At 41.9% G+C, this 21,337-nt stretch overlaps 1 protein-coding gene across 3 annotated transcripts in view; it reads left to right on the top strand.

Annotated features, from left to right (window-relative positions):
* The first annotated feature begins 1,110 nt into the window (after positions 1-1,110).
* Positions 1,111-21,337, top strand: part of LOC137437895 (sodium- and chloride-dependent creatine transporter 1-like) — a 115,437-nt gene continuing 95,210 nt past the window's right edge. For 2 of the 3 annotated variants that reach the window (XR_013621086.1, XM_078766766.1), the window contains exons 1-5: positions 1,124-1,166; positions 4,128-4,380; positions 5,857-5,988; positions 16,347-16,617; positions 19,473-19,605. Coding sequence is in view for 2 of the 3 variants with exons in the window: in XM_078766766.1 (XP_078622892.1) it covers positions 4,146-4,380; positions 5,857-5,988; positions 16,347-16,617; positions 19,473-19,605 (771 nt within the window). In the remaining variant the exon portion in view is untranslated. Of the gene's footprint in view, positions 1,167-4,127; positions 4,381-5,856; positions 5,989-16,346; positions 16,618-19,472; positions 19,606-21,337 lie in introns of all 3 variants that reach the window. The other variant, XM_068132607.2, reaches the window with a different exon arrangement.

The following is a 21,337-nucleotide window of genomic DNA, read 5'->3' as shown; positions in this document are numbered from 1 at the left end:
ACTGTATGTATACATATTTTGAAATGTGTGTGTTTGTTTGTGCATGTTTGTTTGTGCATGTGTACGTTACTCATTCATGGCCGAACCGTAGCACCGAGAGGCCTCAGATTTTGGGGGTATCTACTTCAGAATCCAGCCCAGGTTTTAAGCTACCACGTTGGCCTTGACGTCCGCTTTGAGGATACTAAAGACCGCATAGCGTATATTGGGATGTGGGGTCGGGCAGTGCTTCCAGTGGCCCACAGGGAAAAGGTAGCCAGCATGAGGCCAATAACTCAATCAGTCTTCAACAATGTCCAACACCTTTCCAAACCACCACCGGGAAAAACCCATCCAGCCAGGCAACGCCAGGTATTCCCTTCCCCCCCCCCCCCCCCCCACTTCTCTCCCTCACCCTCTCTTCCCCGTGCAGCGCTGGGTAGCCCCTACGAGTAAAGAAAAGTGAAGGTACATGTTTCCTGCTGACGTCATCATTCCTTAGCTGGTCATCCACTACTCTCCTGGGCAGTCCCATTATCTCAGATGCTACTGTGAATCTGTAACCACACATTCATTTTCATCCAACCAAGAACTCTATATTTACTCCCTACCCCTGCTCGGTTGCCAGTGAGTCCCTTAGTCATGCTGAGGACAGCTTCACACAGCACTGAACCCATAGTAATAAAACTTGCGCAACCATGGTTATTCCAACCAAAGTATTTACTTTGCTCAAAGTGTTACATGTAACAATTAGAACAATTCTAGTGCAATAATTTGGAACAAATCTATTTTAAACCCGATTTAAACCAAATAAGTTGAACACTTAAAATGCGTCATATAGGATCGTTTTGTTCACCATTCCCATATGAGTCCCACGATAGATGCCTCAAATCATGATGATAGACAAATTGTGCAATCACCATGGCCTCATATATCCTAACTCGTGCTCATCTGTCCCTATAAACACATGTTTATATATAAACTAAATGGCGGAATCCACCATGCATGTTTATATATAAATGTTTATATGGACAGACGTAAGCAAACACGACATACTGTACTTTCACAACACCGCCTATCCCATGTCCCCTTCTCAATTCCCTCCCAGTCTCTTTTTATCCTTTTACCATCTCTCACCCTTTGACTCTCATTTCCTCCCTTGGTGGCTTGCTTGCTGTGCCAAGAAGGTTGGTGTCTATCTTACTTTTACTTCATCTAACAATGCGATGCGGAAGGTCGTCATTTTATTTGAAATTATATTTCAATCACTTTTGCAGATAAAGATAAAGTGTTATAGACCTATATACTCATTAAATATGGCGATTCTCACTTCATACTGCTTTTATAAACTGTTTTTATCCTTCCAACTGTCACATATCCATCACACTATTTGCCTTAAAGTCCATGAGTACAAAGTTATTTGATGATATTAAATATCCGATTGTTGTTATTATAATAGGAGCTCTTGTTTATATCTTTCACTTGTACTTGTAGTCGATGATTCAAGAAGGTGTGTGTGTGTGTGTGTGTGTGTGTGTGTGTGTGTGTGTGTGTGTGTGTGTGTGTGTGTTGGATATTCACTCCTAAACCACTGGACAAAATTTGATTGTAGTCGGAGTGTGCACGGGGAGGTTTTAGGTTGTAACAAGAATAACCACACACCTGCGACAAAATCCGGTAACGGGCCGATTGGGAAACGCGCATTTTAAAGCACTCTTAAAAGATAACAGCGCATTTGGAAAGCACACATTTAATGTGCTATTAAATTAACTCAATACCTCTCATCCATGTAACCCACCCCACAGTTATATCAGAACGAGGTGATTTGTCACACGGTCACAAATTGCTTAACCCCCAATATGGGGTCATTCAAAAATTACCTCACGCTATTTTTCAAGTAATTTGTTTGATGGAATGCTTGATTGCGTAACCGTGACGCTTCATTACCATGCGTTCCGACATACCGTGCGTTCTGATGGACTTAATTAAAACTTACTATTATTTGACATGTGATTATACTTTTTGGGGTTACTCATCATGATTAACACTCGACACAAACAATGGAAACATGACGCAACAAACACAGGCAGTGTATAATCAGCAGAGGCTTACAGGCCTAATGTGGTAGGCCCACCAGAAAACCAAGATGGTAGCCATAACATTTCATCTAGATGCTATCGTGGTTGGAGTCAAGTAAGAGATGTGGGTGTGGTCCGGCAACTGTCCAACCAATGGGTGCACATTTCAAAAATCGACCCCCAATAAGAACCCCAACAACAGCAGCAATGCAGAGCTCTTCTAGACCAAAGGTTAATCATCCCCAAGCTTCAGGTTTGGGGGAGGACACCACTAACCTATCTTTATGTGAATACACTGCCTTCAGAAAGTATTCAAATCCCCTGACTTTTTTCACCCCTGACTAGTTGGGTTACAGCTTGAATTTCAAATTGATTAAGCAGAGATAGTTTTGTCACTGATCTGCACATGATACCCCATAATGTCAAATTGCAATTTTTGTTTTAGAAATTTTTACTAAATAATAAAAAATGAAAAGCTGAATAAATATTCAGCCCCTTTGCTATGACACTCCAACTTTAGCTCAGGTGCATCCAATTTCCTTTGATCATCCTTGAGATGTCTCTACAACTTGATAGGGGTCCATCTGTGGCCAATTCATTTTTGGACATTATTTAGAAAGAAACAACTTTCTATACAAGGTCCTGCAGTTGACAGTGCATATCAGAGCAGAAACTCCACCATGAAGTCCAATAAAGTGTCCATAGAACTCCGAGATAGAATTGTAAGGAGGCATAGAAGTGGGGAAAAGTATGAGCGTTGAAAGTTTCTGGGAACAGTGTTCAAAGTTCTGTTGAAAGTTGATGTTGAAAGTTCCCATGAACACAGTGAGCTCCATCATTACGAAATGGAAAGAATATGGTACTAACCAGAGGCTTCCTAGTGCTGGTCTTCCAACCAAACTGAGCAATTGGGCAAGAAAGACCTTGGTCAGGGAGGGAACCAAGAACCCAATGACCACTCTGACAGAACTACAGAGTTTCTTGGCTGAGATGGGAGAACCTTCCAGAAGTACAACACAGTCTCTGCAGCACTTCACAATCTATGCGTTATGGCAGAGTGGCCAGATGGAAGCCACTCCTAAGAAAAAGGCACATGATAGCATGCCTGGAGTTAAAAAAAGGCACGTGAAAGAGTCTGAGAGCATGAGGCAAATTATTCTGTGGTCTGATGAGAGGAAAATTGCACTCTTTGGCCTGAATGCAAAGTACTATGTCTGGCGGAAACCTAGCACAACTCATCATCCATCTAACGCCATCCCTACCGTGAAGCATGGTGGTGGCAGCATCATGCTATGGGAATGCTTTTCAGCAGCAGGGGCTGGGAGACTTGTAAGGATAGAGGGAACAATGAATGGAGCCAAATACAGACAAATATTTGAGGAGCACCAGTTTCGGAGAGCAAAAGACCTTAGACTGCAGTGAAGATTTACGTTCCAACAGGACAATGACCCCAAGCATACAGCCAAAATAACACTGGAATGGCTTCAGTACAAGAACGTGGAAGTCCTTGAGTGGTCCAGGACTTGAATCCCTTTGAGAATCTGTGGAAAGACTTCAAGATTGCTGTTCACTGAAGTTCCCCATCTAATTTGACAGAGCTTGAGCAAATCTACAAGGAAGAATGAAAGAAACTCCCCAAATCCAAATGTGCAAAGCTGATACAGACATACCCACGAAAACTCAAAGCTGTAATCAATGCCAAAAGCACTTCTATGAAGTATTGACTCAGGGGGTTGAATACTTATGTAAATGAGATATTTCTGTATTTCATATTTAATTTTTTCTAACTCTAAAAAAGAAATTCCACTTTGACATTATGGGGTATTATGTGTAGATCCGTGACAAAAAAATTTCGAAGATATATTCATTTGATAACTGCCTGAGGAAAAATTGAACTGATGGAGGATTATATTAGTTGTACCAGAAAGCAATGTCGTTTTTTTAAACTTAAAAACGACATTACTTTTTGGTACACCTGATGTAACTGATGTTATCTGAAGTACAATTTTTTTTTCCAAACAATAAGGATACTGTATTATATTTCTTCTCACTCCTTTCCACCAATCCCAGTCTATTCTTGAACAAGCAATGCCGGAGACACGTGGAAAGATCCCCAGAGATGTGGAGATGCAGAACACCCTCTGTGGGAGTTGGGAAGACATGTCAGCGCAGAGATCTGGAAATGAAGGGGGTACAGACGAGGAGCTGCCCAAACGCCAGCAGTGGAGCAGTCAACTGGACTTCATGCTGTCCTGCATCGGTTATTCCGTGGGTCTTGGAAACGTGTGGCGCTTTCCTTACCTGTGCTATATTAATGGTGGAGGTATGTGGTTGGGTGACACCTAAACTGGAGAACGCATCTATCTCGTTCCTGAATTAAAAAAAAAAATTGTTTGGCATCTGTGCTCATTAATCATTCTTCCCTTTCATCGCCTTGCTTCTGGATTGTCAGCCTCATACAGAGGGGGGTTAATAAAGCTGACTTTTCCCCCTTCTCCCCTTTTTGATGCCTTACACAGTAATCTATAGTCATTGCAGCCAGTATTTTCCTTTTTAAAAATATACAATTGTTAAATTTCGACCATTTCAGATAAAACCTCCCACTTTTCAAAAACTAGTTGGCCCGTTGGTCCGTTGTATCGTTAGTCTTCACCACCTTGTAGCATACGTGCCTGTCGGACTCGGGGTGGGGGGGGGGGGGGGGTGAAGAGGGGGCGGAGGGGGGGGGGGTATTTTGGGTCCTCGGGGACGTTTGGGTCCTCAGGAGCTTTTGGGTCATCTGGGTATTTTGGGTTTTTGGGGGGTTTAGGTCATCTGGGTCTTTTGGGTCCTCAGGGACTTTTGGGTCTTCTGGGCTCTCTGGGACTTTTGGGATATCTGGGTCTTTTGGGTCATCGGGGACTTTTGGGTATTAAGGGTCTTAAAGGGTCTTCAGAGGTCGAATGCGTCTCAGCAGTCGAAAGAGTGAAAAGGTGCATTTCAATAGTACGTATTTAATTTATAGATGTACGTAATTAATAGACACAAAAATTATGCCACACACACAACTCATACATTTATAGCTGATAAATATTAATGAAATCACAATCACAAAATATATCTTCGTTTTGAACTTTCGTTCTTGTCGTTTCCCTGTCCTCCCCATGACCATGACTCCACACTTTCCCCAAAACATTTATGTTTACCTTGTTTTGCGTAAAGTTCATAACTGGTCGTGTTTGATGGAGAAACCTGAGGAGAGAAAAACAAGCAAACACCACAAACGAGCTCACTCCAATTTACTGTACAATGGACAAAACATAGAACGTGCAGGTAACGTCATGCTCCATTCACCTTACCTGCCCAGCCCCAGAAAACCACAAACACACACCTTGATGGAGTTGAAGTCCGAACCTCCACCTGACCCTCTTCCAATGCACAGGCCACAGAGCCAGCGTAGTTTATAACACATTCCCGTCATAATCATCACATTCTTTGCGCTTCAAGATAACAAGACCGAACTTTTGGCATTGAAAATGTATCTCACGTGAATGTCATGGCGAAGCCTCAACACTCTCAATCCACCTCATCTACCGGGAGTGTGATAAGGGAGTAACACTCAATCCAACTCATAAACTGGGAATGGGAAGAGGGTAACACTCTCCGACTTGGTGGTTTATAATGCGCACTAGGTATGAGATTAAAGAAACAAATGACTGCGCAAAAATTCCGAAATTACAAGCACTGGCAAAGGTATATGTTTTCCTGTACCTGAATCAAAGTGGTGTTAATCTAGAACTTGTTCCCCATACCTGTGTAGGTGTTTTCCTGATTCCTTATCTACTGACCTTGTTGTTGGCGGGAATCCCCTGCTATATGATGGAAGTCGCTCTTGGACAATTTATGAAACAAGGAGGCATTGGGGCATGGAAAATCACTCCTTTGTTCATTGGTAGGACTCGGCTTCATTTCCCGATTCACGGTGCTGATCAGTTTTCCTCAGTAAATAGTTAAGAGACAGTTTCAAAAACCGAAATTATCAGAAAGTAATCCATAATGTTTCATGAGAGTGGCAGCAAATCTGATGAGAGTTGGCTTAACAGTGAAATACATATATATACTAGTGGGGTATGCTTACACATTGTAAGCAATAACAAGCCGTGCTTCATATGTAGGTACATAATAAATAGAAGCTTTATGACTATCGGCAAGCATCATCGACCTGCTTGCTGCTAGATATCAATTTAGGTTATTTGTTTATTTATTTATTTTAGACAGATTTATGGTTTTTACATACATTTTCATTGATTTTTATTTCACATTTTACAGTTATGGAATTTACAAATTTCAAATGCTAGATATTGATTGAGGTTTTTTTTTCATCGGATGCTTTTATCATTTTTCATGTAAATTTTCGTTTTCAGAATTTTTTTTCTTTACAGACATTATTGTCATTTTTATTGCACATTTTACAGTTATGGAATTTACAAATTTCAAATGCTAGATATTGCTTGAGGTTTTTTTTTCAACGGATGATTTTATCATTTTTCACGTAAATTTTCGTTTACAGAAGTTTTTTCCTTTACGGACATTATTGTCATTTTTATTGCACATTTTACAGTTATGGAATTTACAAATTTCAAATGCTAGATATTGCTTGAGGTTTTTTTTTCAACCTATGATTTTATCATTTTTCACGTAAATTTTCGTTTACGGAAGTTTTTTTCCTTTACAGACATTATTGTCATTTTTATTGCACATTTTACAGTTATGGAATTTACAAATTTCAAATGCTAGATATTGATTGAGGATTTTTTTTTAACGGCTGCTTTTACCATTTTTCACGTAAATTTTCGTTTGCAGAAGTTTTTTACCCTTTACAGACATTATTGTCATATTTAATTAACATTTTACAGTTATAGATATTTAACATTTCAAATGCTTGATATTGATTGAGGTGTTTTTTTCTTAACGTATGCATTACAGTTTTTTTAAACATAAACTTTCATTTACGGATGTTTAGCCCGTACGGACGGACGGACTGTATGGACGGACAGACAACCCGAAAACATAATGCCTCTGGCGACTTTGTCGGCGGAGGCATAAAAAGCAAAAAAAAAATACTAAATCTTCGCTTATTCCACACAGAAATCCTAAAATGGCCCGGCCAATATAATTGGCACCTTTGAGAAGTTGTTAGAAATAATTTAGATTTCAAGCAGGTGATTCTCCTTCACTTTGGAATTAAACTCACCTATGGTGAGTTGCAGGTTCCTGCAATACAAAAATCACTCATTCAACCAGTTTTAATAGAGAAAAGGAGTCTTTCTGCTGTTTTGTGTCACTGTGTGTTCCGCAATAACCATGGAGAAAAGAAAGAAAACCAGAGAATTGTCTGAGGAGGTCAGACACAAGATTTTAGCCAAGTATGGAAAATCTAAGCATGGACAATCTCAAGGCTGCAAGTCCATCTCCAGTGACCTTTATGTCCCTGTGTCCATCATACGCAATGCTATCAGGAACTTTAAGGCCCATGGTACTGTAGCCAACCTCCCAGGACGTGGCCCCAAGAAAAAAACTTGATCGAAGGTTGCAGCTAAGGATTGTTCGAATGGTGGAGAAAGCACCTCGATCAACTTCCAAACATATTCAAGCTAACCTTCAGACATAAGGCATGACAGTTTCAACTCGCACCAGATGTCACCAACTCAATGAAAGGGGGTTATACGGTAGGAGATCCAGGAGGACCCCACTGCTGAGAGAGAGAGACATAAGAAAGTCACGATATATACACATACAGACACATATAGAGAGACACACACATATATACACATACAGTTACGTGAAAAAGTAAGTACACCCCATGTAAAGTTTTGACCTTTTCAACATATTTCAACATACAGCTATTTGATCTTCATTTCAACAATATTGATAGATAAAGGTGATATAATATAACAAATATCATGAAACATTTACATTTTGTAGTCCATTGTATAATTTAAATAAACATAAATGCAAATTTCGCATGTGGAAAAAGTAAGTACACCCCGACATTTATCACTACTTCAAATACCTAAAATTAGAATCAGGTGCACCAGCTCAGGTGCAAATGATTAGAACATCGTTAGAGAGGATCTTGGAAGAACCTGTCTTATTTAAACCTCAGACATTTAGTTTGGTTTGCTCTTTGTTGTTGAAGTGTGCGGCGTCACCATGCGTAGATCAAAAGAGCTCTCTGAGGCCTTCAGAAAGAAGGTTATAGATGCCTACGAGTCTGGGAAGGGATTTAAAAAGATCTCCAAACAATTTTAAATCAATCTTTCGACTGTCCGGAAGATCATCTACAAGTGGAGAAGATTCCAAACAACTGCCAACTTGTTCAGGCCAGGCCACCCCAGCAAGTTCAGCCCGAGAGCAGACCTCAAGATACTGAAAGAAATCTCTAAGAACCCCAGAATGTCATCACGGGACCTACAGGTAGCTCTTGCCACTGTTGATGTCAAAGTGCATGAGTCTACCATTAGAAAGAGGCTGCACAAATTTGATCTACATGGGAGGTGTGCCAGGAGGAAACCTTTGCTGTCCAGAAAGAACATCAGGGCAAGACTAAAGTTTGCCAATGAACACCTGGGCAAAGACCAGCACTTCTGGAACAATGTGCTCTGGACAGATGAGTCAAAGGTAGAGCTATTTGGCCACAGTACCAGAATAGGCCATGGGCCACATATGGTCCACGAGCATCCCCCCCACCTCTAAACCAAACCAACTTTTTTTGAAGCCCAGAGGCATACTAAACACGATTCCAAATGTTACCAAGAAAAATTTAGGGATGCAATGCCCATTTCGGCTCAACAAAGTAGGGTACCCTCATAATTATGCCGACGCTCTCCGACGTCGACCGAACTTTGACTACTGATTATAATCTTCCACCAGAGGCCTCAAATAGCTCCTATTTCAATATATGATATACCAAATGAAAGATTATGAGCTGTTCTTTTTGAATATGTGGTAAATGAAACTATTGGGACAACTAGTTAAATAAACGGCTCTGCGGAACACAATAATTCAACCCGCGACTGCTTCTTCAATGAAATATTGGTATTTATTTCACAATCAGATTTTTTAACATTTATTTACATGGAAACTTTTCAATGTTGTATTAATCTCTTCATCGTGTATTACATTTGCTTTCAGGCGATACCTTCATATTTTTTCTAACTCTCCTTTGAAATGATGATGAAACTCTCCTTTTACGCATCAGGGGGCATGACCTCTTTGCATGTGAAGCAAAGTTTCACAGGTCATGTCGAAACAGATACACACAGAACCCTGAAAAATGGCGAAGTGATCGACTTGATGAACAAGAGAGACAGCGTGAAGTAGAAAAAGCTCACCAGATGGCAATGGCAGAAGTGACAAAAGTGGTTGGCAAAGAAATTATTGCTGAGAAGAAAATTATGAAGCTATCTGTCTTGCTGAAGGTCTACACCAATAGGCTTCAGGACAGTCCACACCCGAATCCCAACTTCAGGAGCACCAACCTCAAGAAGAAGCTCGAGAAATATGATGCTTACCAAAGGAGCCTCGGATTTTGTCAAATGGGAGATTTCCAATCATACTTGGTATACAATACTCAAATTAATGTCGATTCAGCTGTTCGAAAAGCCTATCAATTAGCTTCAGAAGACACAGTTGCACTTGTCGGCACACAAATGCACCAGTCAATACAAGAGGCATACAATAACTCTACAGAGGTCAAATGGCCACCAACAGCTCAAGACCTTACCAACAACCAGATAGTAATTCCAGCAGAAATTGAACGTTTCTTACTCTATGTGATAACTGGCAAAGCAGTTCATACATCAGCAAGAGTTCATAGACTTGTTCAGTCAATAGGTCAAGACCTCTGTCGAGCGGCAACAAATGGATCATGGAAGCACCCAAAGCACATACTTCTGTGTATGACTCTTCGGCACCTGTTTCGGAGTGAGAAGCTAGTAACACTCTTAAATCGTCTTGGTCATTGTGAGAGTTACAGCTTTTCTTTGGAGCTCGAGACAGCATTGGCTGAGGCTGTGACTGAAACATCCTCAATGCTGTCAAGTCAGATCGTAAGGTCACCCACAGCACCCAGTGTATTTCACTCAGAATTCGACAACTTTGACCAATTGCTTAATGATATGACTGGCAAGTCCTCTGTCCACACTGCTCATGGGATCATGCTCCAAGATATCGAAGGATCTGAGACAGGTGGTTCAAAACCAGAAATCCCAGCACTACCAAAGAACAAGCAACGATCAATGACGCTGAAGAAACAGGATTCTCTTGCAGACTGTTACGTGGCACGTCGCAATAGTCCATTGCTTGTCATCAACCAGCTTACATATCCTGGTGCTGTTCAAGCACGTGAAGAATCAATGAATTTACAGACCCTCTGGGTGTTACTGAGAAATCGATGCAAAGATGAGCAACAGGTTGCAAGCTGGAATGGTTTCCTGTCGCAGACAGGAACAGTTCCTCGAAGTCTAACAACTATCGACTATTACCCAGTCATAGCTGAACCGATAACAGAGTACAAGACTGTACAGGAATGCCTTCGGTATTCTGAGCAGGCAACCAGTGAAGTCGATCAACACTATGTGATTACCACATTCGACTTGGGGGTATGCATGAAGGCATTCCCCCTGATATGGAACAACCCAATACGATACGAGAGACACATCGTGTTGATTGGAACCTTTCATCTCGCCTGCACATATCTGAAAGTGATCGGCAAGAAGATGTTTGGCTCTGGTCTGTCAGATATCCTGCTAGAAGCTGGGTTGATTGGTTCTGGTTCACTGACAGGTGTGATGACTGGAAAACATTATGAAAGAGCAATGCATTGCCACAAGGTCATGTTAGAGTCACTGCAACGACTACTCATGGAACAGTTCAGCAAACAGGACAATGCTGACCTTCTGATGACCAGTCTCCCTGATGACTCAAGGGATAGACTAACACATTTGATTGATTCGCCAAATGCGGAAAACCTGAACGCAGTTCTATCTGACGAGAGCATCACTGAGCACATCAAGCGATATGCCAAATTTTGCAGTGAAGTTCGATCTGGAAAGCTAGGGAAAACAGCTCAGCTGTGGATTAGCTACATGGATCATTTTGGTCTCGTACTATCGCTGATTGAGGCAGTAAAGGTGAACAACTTTCAGCTCTACTCTCAGTGTATCAGCCAGATGAGCGACTTGTTTTTCAGCTTTGGAGCACAAAACTATGCTCGCTACACGACCTTCTTTTCAGTCTTCATAGCCAACATAGAAACATCTCATCCTGGAGCAGAGGAACTCCTTGAGAGGGGTGCCATAAGTGTGGCACGTTCGTTTATCCCTGGCAATAGGTGTGACGTGGACAAGACCATGGAAGAAACGTTTATGCGTCATGCCAAGTCTCATGGTGGTGGAGGTACAGGAATTTCAGGTATAATGACGAATTACAGTGCCTACCAGCGCTGGGTGAGAACCACACATGCAAGGTCGCAGTATGTTAATGCTACTCTCAGCATGGCAAATATGCTGGCCGACTCTGGAGAGGGAATGAAACATCGAGACGTTCGCCCAACAGAGATCCTTCGAAGTGAGAAAAATGTTGTGAAAACTTGCGAGGCTATTGAAAGCTTCTTGAATCCATTTGACGTGGAAACCAAAGATAAACTCCTGATCCTTTCGTCTGGTGCAGCAGCATCGGATGATGTTGTCAAGGACGTACTAGCAGCTGAGAACCTGGGCAGACGTGCTAAAGAAGCATTCATTATCGAGCGACTCCAGACTGACAGCAAGTTCTTTGAGCCCGTAAAACGAATGAACTTGCGGACATTGGGAAGCATGAACAAGGTATCAATCATCAGCTCAGGAAAGCAAAAAGTCATACAATACAAACAACAAGGCAATGTTGCTTTCAAGCTATTCATGAAGTCTCAAAACGAAGGACTACAACTCGATCTCAAGGAGCTGATGACGTATCCCCTGACTCCAGTTTCTTACAGCCTTGGGACTTCAGATGGATTTCTCGCGAAAACAGACAAGAGTAAAGCCTTTCACCACTTGACCAAGGAGTGTGAGAATGCCATCATACCACCAGAGAACGACACCCTCACTGTGCATGATGGCAATGCATGCTTCTACTATCTCAAAGATCTTCCCGGAAGCTTCAGTGAAATCTGCTCTAAAGTTTTTGACACCATGTCAAACACTCACAACGTCATATTCAGCACAGACATGTACCTGCCAACCTCTGTTAAAGCAATGGAACGGAAGAGGAGAGGTGTTGGGAACAAATTGATCATCAAAGGAGGAGCGACCAAGAAGCCTCCAGACTGGAAACAGTTCCTGTCAAATGACGAGAACAAACTTCAATTTATCCAGATGTTGCTCAGGTTGTGGAGAACGGATGAGTATGCCTCAAAGCTTCATGGACGAAACGTGATACTGATATGTGATGGGGTGCCACATAAGCTGACATCTGAAGATGGGACAACAACTTCATCACACTTATTAGATTCGATGACCTCATCACAAGAAGAAACAGACTCGAGGATTATACTCTACTGTGAGTATGCTCAAAGCAAGAACTTCAACTATGTGCGAGTGAAAAGTCCTGACACAGACGTCTTCTTCATTCTATTGCACTATGCACACCGACTGGCTGATATCACAGTCCTCTTTGACACAGGAACAGGGAATAAAAAGAAGCTGATCAATATCTCAGAACTGGCCCATAACTACTCCCACGAATACTGCACGGCTCTCATGGCTCTGCATGCCTTTTGCGGCTGTGATACAACAAGTGCATTCAGAGGGATAGGAAAAGTAAAGCCTATGAAAACACTGCTGAAAATCCCTCGATATGTTCCAGTGTTGGCACAGCTGGGTGATACTTGGGACATTCCTTCACAGCTTCTGGATGACCTTGAAGCCTTCACCTGTGCCATCTATGGTAGACCAAGGGTTTTAAAAGTGGATGACCTGCGACTCCTCAGGATAAATGAGCTATGTGCTCGTGATGAGATACTAACGCCTTCACAAAACATCGACATGGCCACTTTACCTCCCTGTAGAAGAAGCTTGCTTCAGCACATTGCGCGAGTCAACTATCAAGTGGGAATCTGGAAACGAGCACATATCCCTAAACCTGATGTTCCGCTGGCACACAATGGCCACGGATGGACACAAACAGACGAGCATCTCGAACCTCTGTGGTATGACGGAACTATGTTGCCTGCACAACTCTCGGATCTAGCCCGTACCGTTGCTCCTGGTACAGTCAACGACGACGATAACGACGACGACGACGATGATGATGATGATGCACTCATGGCTGAGAACAGTACCCTGGATGGAGATGAAACAGACAGTGACATAGAATGAACACTAAATCATGTTTATCCATGTTTCAAATTTGTCTATAATGTAATTGATTAACCAGATGTGTTCCTGTGTTTTATGTTATATTTGATATGTATAATTCAAAATGAAATGTCTGTGTGTCTGTGACCGCCGATGGCTGTGGGCACCACACCCGGGCAAACGGCTTATTGGTGTGTGTGTGTGTGTGTGTGTGTGTGTGTGTGTGTGTGTGTGTGTGTGTGTGTGTGTGTGTGTGTGTGTGTGTGTGTGTAGGTGTGTGTGTTTAGGGGTGTGTGTGTGTGTGGTTTTTTTAGTATTGTGTGTGTAACAAACATGTTTAGCAGAATATGTGTACATTCTCTTTGTCAAAGCTTTGAGGGTTAAGCGATTTTTGGCACTATGTGATGGCCATATTGGATAGAGTCACAACAATTGATTAAAATAAATAAACATGTTTGCTTAGTATCTTGTATTCTCAACAAAAGAAATTTAAAATCAGTTTAGTATATATGCATATAAAAACGTTATGTAATATAGGTATTGCTGTGCAACTGGATTGTTAATATAGTACATGTTAACGTTCCAAAACGTTGAATCTAAAACATTCAAATGGCTGTTATTTCAGATTGGCTCTTGTTAGAAAAAATATGAAGGTATCGCCTGAAAGCAAATGTAATACACGATGAAGAGATTAATACAACATTGAAAAGTTTCCATGTAAATAAATGTTAAAAAATCTGATTGTGAAATAAATACCAATATTTCATTGAAGAAGCAGTCGCGGGTTGAATTATTGTGTTCCGCAGAGCTGTTTATTTAACTAGTTGTCCCAATAGTTTCATTTACCACATATTCAAAAAGAACAGCTCATAATCTTTCATTTGGTATATCATATATTGAAATAGGAGCTATTTGAGGCCTCTGGTGGAAGATTATAATCAGTAGTCAAAGTTCGGTCGACGTCGGAGAGCGTCGGCATAATTATGAGGGTACCCTACTTTGTTGAGCCGAAATGGGCATTGCATCCCTAAATTTTTCTTGGTAACATTTGGAATCGTGTTTAGTATGCCTCTGGGCTTCAAAAAAAGTTGGTTTGGTTTAGAGGTGGGGGGGGATGCTCGTGGACCATATGTGGCCCATGGCCTAGAAGACATGTTTGGCGAAAACCAAAGACAGCATTTGACCACAAGAACCTGATACCAACTGTAAAGCATGGTGGTGGAAATATTATGGTTTGGGGCAGCTTTGCTGCATCAGGGCCTGGGCAGCTCACCATCATAGAATCCACTATGAATTATTCATTGTACCAGAGGGTGCTTGAGGATAATGTGAGGCCATCTGTCGGCAAGTTGAAGCTCAACCGAAGGTGGACCTTGCAACATGACAATGACCCTAAACATACCAGTAAATCCACCAAGTAATGGCTGAAAAGAAAGAAATGGAGGGTTCCGGAATGGCCAAGTCAAAGCCCGGATCTAAATCCAATCGAGATGTTGTGGGGGGATTTGAAACGAGCTGTGCATGCAAGAAACCCCTCAAACATCGCACAGCTGAAAGAATTCTGCATGGAGGAGTGGGCAAAAATTTCTCCCAGTCGATGTCAAAGACTGGTAGACAGTTATAAGAAACGCCTACTTGAGGTTGTTTCTGCCAAAGGGGGCAATACCACCTATTAGAGCCAAGGGTGTACTTACTTTTTCCACATGCGAAATTTGCATTTATGTTTATTTAAATTATACAATGGACTACAAAATGTAAATGTTTCATGATATTTGTTATATTATATCACCTTTATCTATCAATATTGTTGAAATGAAGATCAAATCGCTGTATGTTGAAACAGGTTGAAAAAGTCAAAACTTTACATGAGGTGTCCTTACTTTTTCACATGACTGTATATATTTTGATATATATATATATATATATATATATATATATATATATATATATATATATATATATATATATATATATATATATATATATACATATAAATATATATATATATATATATACTCGTATATATACTCGTATATATATATATATATACATATATATATATATATATATATATTTATATTTATATATATATATCGACTGTATTGGCATAGAAAAGGCCCTTTTGTGTGGTATGTGCCATGTGACAAACTTTCAAAAAGAAGGAACATTCCATATCTTGTAGAAAATTCCAATCAATATAAAATATGGGACATTCAAAAAAATCTCGTGTGCATGCTGTACTACCCTTGTGTTCTTCGGAGGAACCAAGTAATGCTCTGGAAAAGTTCATATAAAGGGGCGCCAATTTGATTCATACATCTGCATGAAGAAGTAAATGTATTTTATTTGACATATGTAGAGCGACCATTTATAGTTTCAATGTATTCAGCTAGTTTCAATGTGTAACCTTTGAGATATGATGCCCCACATTTTGGGTGGACGGACGGACAGACACCAACGTGAATTTGAGGGTTTTCTAAATAAAACTGAAGAATGCGGAAATGGACTTTACTGACATTTGGAACATATTACCTCGACATACGAACCATTTACTTCTGAAATTTGCAGCCAATTTCATCCAGTAGAAGCCGAGAAAAGCATTTTCAGCCACCATGTTCAAGCTGCATACAGATAAACGATCCCATATAAAGGGAGGGGTGCTTTGCGCCTTCTTTGAAATATATATATATATATATATATATATATATATATATATATATATTTTTTTTTGGACCACTTCATGAAAGGAATACCTGGTGAGAAAGTGAAGATTGGAAAAATGCATGGATTATATTTAATTGGGAGTGTCAAATGGCTGAGGAGTGGGAATACTCATGAAGCTGTTTTAAGCTTCCCTTAAAGTTTGTCTGCCGTATTGTATTTTGAGCTATCACACATGATTTCTCTTCAGGCATTGGCTACTCCAGTATCGTTGTGGTTTTCTACAGTAATGTTTACTACACAATCATCTTGGCCTGGGCTATCTACTACCTGATTCAAAGCTTCACCACAACAGAGCTGCCGTGGGCCTCTTGTGGCCACATTTGGAACTCTGCCTCGTGCCAGAAGCAGGTCAGCTGTCTCAACTCGTCTTTTGGCCACTCCAACTCCACTCTCTTCAACATATCCAACAGAAACTGTGGCAAAACTAACGGCTCCTCGCCCATCTTACAGTACTGGGAGTAAGTCATCCAAAGGATTTTTTTAAAAGTTTCAGTATGTTCGGTTATGTACTGAATGGCTGATCAATACTGCTACAACTGGCTTTTCGACAGGTCCACCGGAGGGTACAGTTTACAAGGAATAAAAAGCATTTCTTTCAAAATGTACAAGGCTGTATAGGATTAGGGTTGATATGCCAAAAAGAATGTAAACAAGGTAGGGATGGTCACAAGAGATAATCATGTGAAACCAACCCGACATCTTTCTTTGAATCAAGGTATTGCATACCATCCCGACCATCCCGACCTTGTTTACATTCTTTTTGGCATATTATCCCCAAACAGCCTTGTACATTTTGAAAGAAATGCTTTTTATTGCTTGTTGCCGTGCTTTTATAATATGTACAGTGTTTACATGCTGGACAGTTTTGATTCCATGACGAAATGATCTGTCGATTATGTGTGAAAAGACTAGTCAATGGTGTTGCTATCATGTAATCGGTAGCAATAATATCATACAAGCATACATTAAATTAGTGCTACCGATTTATATAATAGCATTATACAATGTGCATGCACAGCATTATGTACGGTAGTGTGTATTCGAGCATTACACAGGAAGTCCACCACCATCCTCACATTTAGTACCACATCGAACGACAGCACGTCCCTGAACAGCCGATTAGCTTTGTGCGCCTGAACAGCCGATTAGCTGTGCACGCCTAAACAGCCGATTAGCTGTGCATGCCTAAACAGACAATTAGCTGTGCGTGCCTAAACAGCACAGCTAATCGGCTGTTTGGCGTGCACAGCTAATCGGCTGTTTAGGCGTGCACAGCTAATCGGCTGTGCACGCCGAAACAGCCGATTAGCTATGTGCGCCTGAACAGCCGATTAGCTATATGCACCTAAACAGCCGATTAGCTGTGCATGCCTAAACAGCGAATTAGCTGTGCACGTCTAAACAGCCATGAGCTGTGCACGCCTAAACAGCCGATTAGCTGTGCACGCCGAAACAGTCAATTAGCTGTGCGTGCCTAAACAGCCGATTAGCTGTGCACGCCGAAACAGCTGATTAGCTGTGCAAGCCTAAACAGCCGATTAGCTGTGCACGCCGAAACAGTCAATTAGCTGTGCGTGCCTAAACAGCCGATTAGCTGTGCACGCCGAAACAGCTGATTAGCTGTGCAAGCCTAAACAGCCGATTAGCTGTGCACGCCGAAACAGTCAATTAGCTGTGCGTGCCTAAACAGCCGATTAGCTGTGCACGCCGAAACAGCTGATTAGCTGTGCAAGCCTAAACAGCCGATTAGCTGTGCATGCCTAAACAGTCGATTAGCTGTGCGTGCCTAAACAGCCGATTAGCTGTGCGTGCCTAAACAGCCGATTAGCTGTGCATGCCTAAATAGGCGATTTGCTATGCACACCTAAACAGCCCATTAGCTGTGCATGCCTAAACAGCCAATGAGCTGTGTATGGCTAAACAGTCGATTAGCTGTGCCTGCCTCGACAGCCGATTAGCTGTGCACACCCAAACAGCCGATTAACTGTGCACACCGAAACAGCCGATTGGCTGTGCACGCTTAAACAGCCGATTAGCTGTGTGCGCCTAAACACCCATGAGCTGTGCACGCCTAAACAGCCGATTAGCTGTGCACGCCTAAACAGCCGATTAGCTGTGTGCACCTAAACAGCCATGAGCTGTGCACGCCAAAACAGCTGATTAGCTGTGCACGCAGAAACAGCCAATTAGCTGTGCATGCCTAAACAGCCGATTAGCTGTGCATGCCTAAACAGCCGATTAGCTGTGCACGCCTAAACAGCTGATTAGCTGTGCACACCTAAACAGCCGATTAGCTGTGCATGCCTAAATAGGCAATTAGCTGTGCATGCCTAAACAGCCGATTAGCTGTGCATGCCTAATCAGCCGATTAGCTGTGCACACCTAAATAGACGATTAGCTGTGCATGCCGAAACAGCCGATTAGCTGTGCATGCCTAAATAGACGATTTGCTGTGCACACCTAAACAGCCCATTAGCTGTGCATGCCTAAACAGCCAATGAGCTGTGTATGGCTAAACAGTCGATTAGCTGTGCCTGCCTCGACAGCCGATTAGCTGTGTACACCTAAACAGCCGATTAGCTGTGCACGCCTAAACAGCCTCTCTAAACCCTAAACAACTCTAAACGTTTTCTTCATGAAATGTAAATTTGAAAATATCACAGAAATAATGTCACACTTTGGTCCCATTTTTTTGCCCTGGACACCAGTATGATTTTCAAATCTAAAATATAGTATTTCTCTCTAAAATTTTGTATTGTTCATGAGATATACAAGCATACACACCTTTTACCACAAACCAGTTTACATCAGAAAACATGGAATTTCTTTGATGTTTTGCCCCTTTCATACATGAACTATGCCCAAGTCACGGTGTGACCCAACCTGGTGAAATGACCCAATACCCATTACTGCTCTTGTGTAAATATTGAAGCAAAATAACGATATAATAAGCCAGCTATCTCACTTTCATCACTAAACAATCTCTCTTTGCATTCCCTCAATAGGCCCACAGTTGTCAACTTGCTCTCTTTTCCATTTTGTTCCCTTCCGCTCTGATCTAGCTCTTCCACAAGCCTCGATGATGTATACAAAAAAGAAAAATGTTTTCAGGACAGGAAAACAGGACTTTGTGGCACAGATCTAGAGACTGGTCAATCCCATTGTATATCATCAGAGTTACATTTTGGATGTGCATCTAGTTTGCTAATGCTCCAATCGAATCCAGCTTGAGTATATGTTGATGAAGGAAAATATCTTCTTTATTTTCATTTTGAATGGCAGTTTGTTTCTCATATAAACATTTCTGTTTCAGGAATAATGTTCTACGGGATTCAGGGTCCTTGAACATAACAGGTTCCGTGAACTGGGATCTCTTTCCTTGTTTGATTGCCGCCTGGCTCATGATCTTTCTCTGCATTTGCCGTGATCTCAGGGCTACAGAGAAGGTGATTGTGATGTATTCTGTGGTCTGCCATATGTAGAGTAGTGTTGTGCCTTTATTATACGGTGGTTGGTGGTGATGCACAAATGTTGCTATGTATCCACATGCCTGCTTTTAGCAGATGGTAAGGAGTTTTCTTTGTTTGATGTCAAAACTTGTTGATTTCTGATTAGGGCCAGTTTATTATTCCACAACTATATTGGAACACTGCTACTGCAAGCTGGTGTATGGCTTTGATTTTGTTTCTTGGGGAGAGGTATGTTTTCAGGATCAGCTTCGTTCTATGTAGGTATTCTTTAGCGATTGTTTTGCACATTTGTTTGTGACATATTTGGTGGCCCTCTTATACTCCGAGGTATTTGTATGATGCTTCCTTTTCTAACTGCTGTATTGTTGTTTAAAGGTTAATTTTTATGCTGTCTGTTTTTGTTGGTTTACCTTGTACTAATGTGCCCTTGACGCACTTGTCTAGTCCAATTCCATTTGAATGTCCTCGGAAAACCATTTTACTAGTTTTAGTTGTTCTGTCAATATTTGTAATTTGGCGAGAAGAGCTTTAAATGTGGGACAATGTCTAAAGCTTTCTTATAGTCTATCCAGGAGGTGGACAATTTAGTTCTTCGCATTTTGCAATTTTCAAATATGGCCTTGTGTTACGTGCTCCTCCCCAAACCCCGGTCACGGTGTACCTCCGAGCCCCGAAAGGAGTCACGGCAGAAAGATGTGCTATTATGTGTGCCAATGACCAATGGTGAAACCACACCAATCAGTTGTTACAAAAAACCAAGTATTGTATTGTTACAGATCGCGGTTTAGATGTTACGATGGGCCGAGCGGATGGTCCAACCGCGACCTTAACAGGATCCCCAATTGGCCCGATTCCACCCGACGTTGACCAGATCGCCCGCGGATATTCAATCGGGAAACCTCTAAAGCGACCGAAAGAGAAGGAAAAAGAGAAGAAGACAGAGTACGGAGGAAGAACAGATTTATTATATACACACAAGCAAAAAGAAAGAGCGACCAAAATTATTTACAGCAATGGATGGAAGAAGCAGTCACACAGTGCATCGTTAGCTTATTCTATTAAATTTACTTAACCCCAGGACAACGAGTAGGACAGACGACGTTCACACTTACACAGGGGATATTGCAGGCAGGTAGGGCTTGAGGTGGATTGCTGGAGAGGGAGGCAGGGTCGGAGGCAGCAGCTCTCAATTCCTCGCGTTTTTGGCGGGAAAACCCTCCGTCGCGTATCCGCTGCCGATGCTGTAGACGTCACGCGCTGGCTCGGGCACACCTGCTCCTCTCCTTCTGGTGGAGCCGTCTCCCTCCTTTCAGTGCATCTCTCCAAAGCTGGTTTCCTCGCCGAGTACCTCTCCTCTTTGGCTTGGAGCGTCTCGCATCTCACCGCTCACCGCTCCTCTCGTCTGTCGCCTCTTCGCTCATCTGCTGAAGCAGCCCCTTCCAGTCGCTTTTATCACTCGGGGCCGAATCAAGCCGCCGGCTGCGAGGGCACGCCTACCGGGTCGCTAACCGCGGTGCTGGTTGGCCAAGTGGGGTTGGCTCACTCCTCCCCTCTATGACGAGGTGGAGACACGCCTTTCTTCTCCGAGATTAGCACATGGGCAATGGCGGCTTGCGGGATTGAACACCACTCGCACCCCTTTTGAAAGGAACTTTGGAGAGCGGAGATGTTTGGGGAAATTGAAAGGGCCTACGCTTATTTTGTTTGA

Source organism: Myxine glutinosa, chromosome 12, assembly GCF_964187855.1.
Source record: "Myxine glutinosa chromosome 12, kmMyxGlut1.1, whole genome shotgun sequence".
Lineage (NCBI taxonomy): Eukaryota > Metazoa > Chordata > Myxini > Myxiniformes > Myxinidae > Myxine > Myxine glutinosa.
The sequence above is the reverse complement of the archived record's forward strand: the minus strand, read 5'-3'. Positions and strand labels throughout refer to the sequence as shown.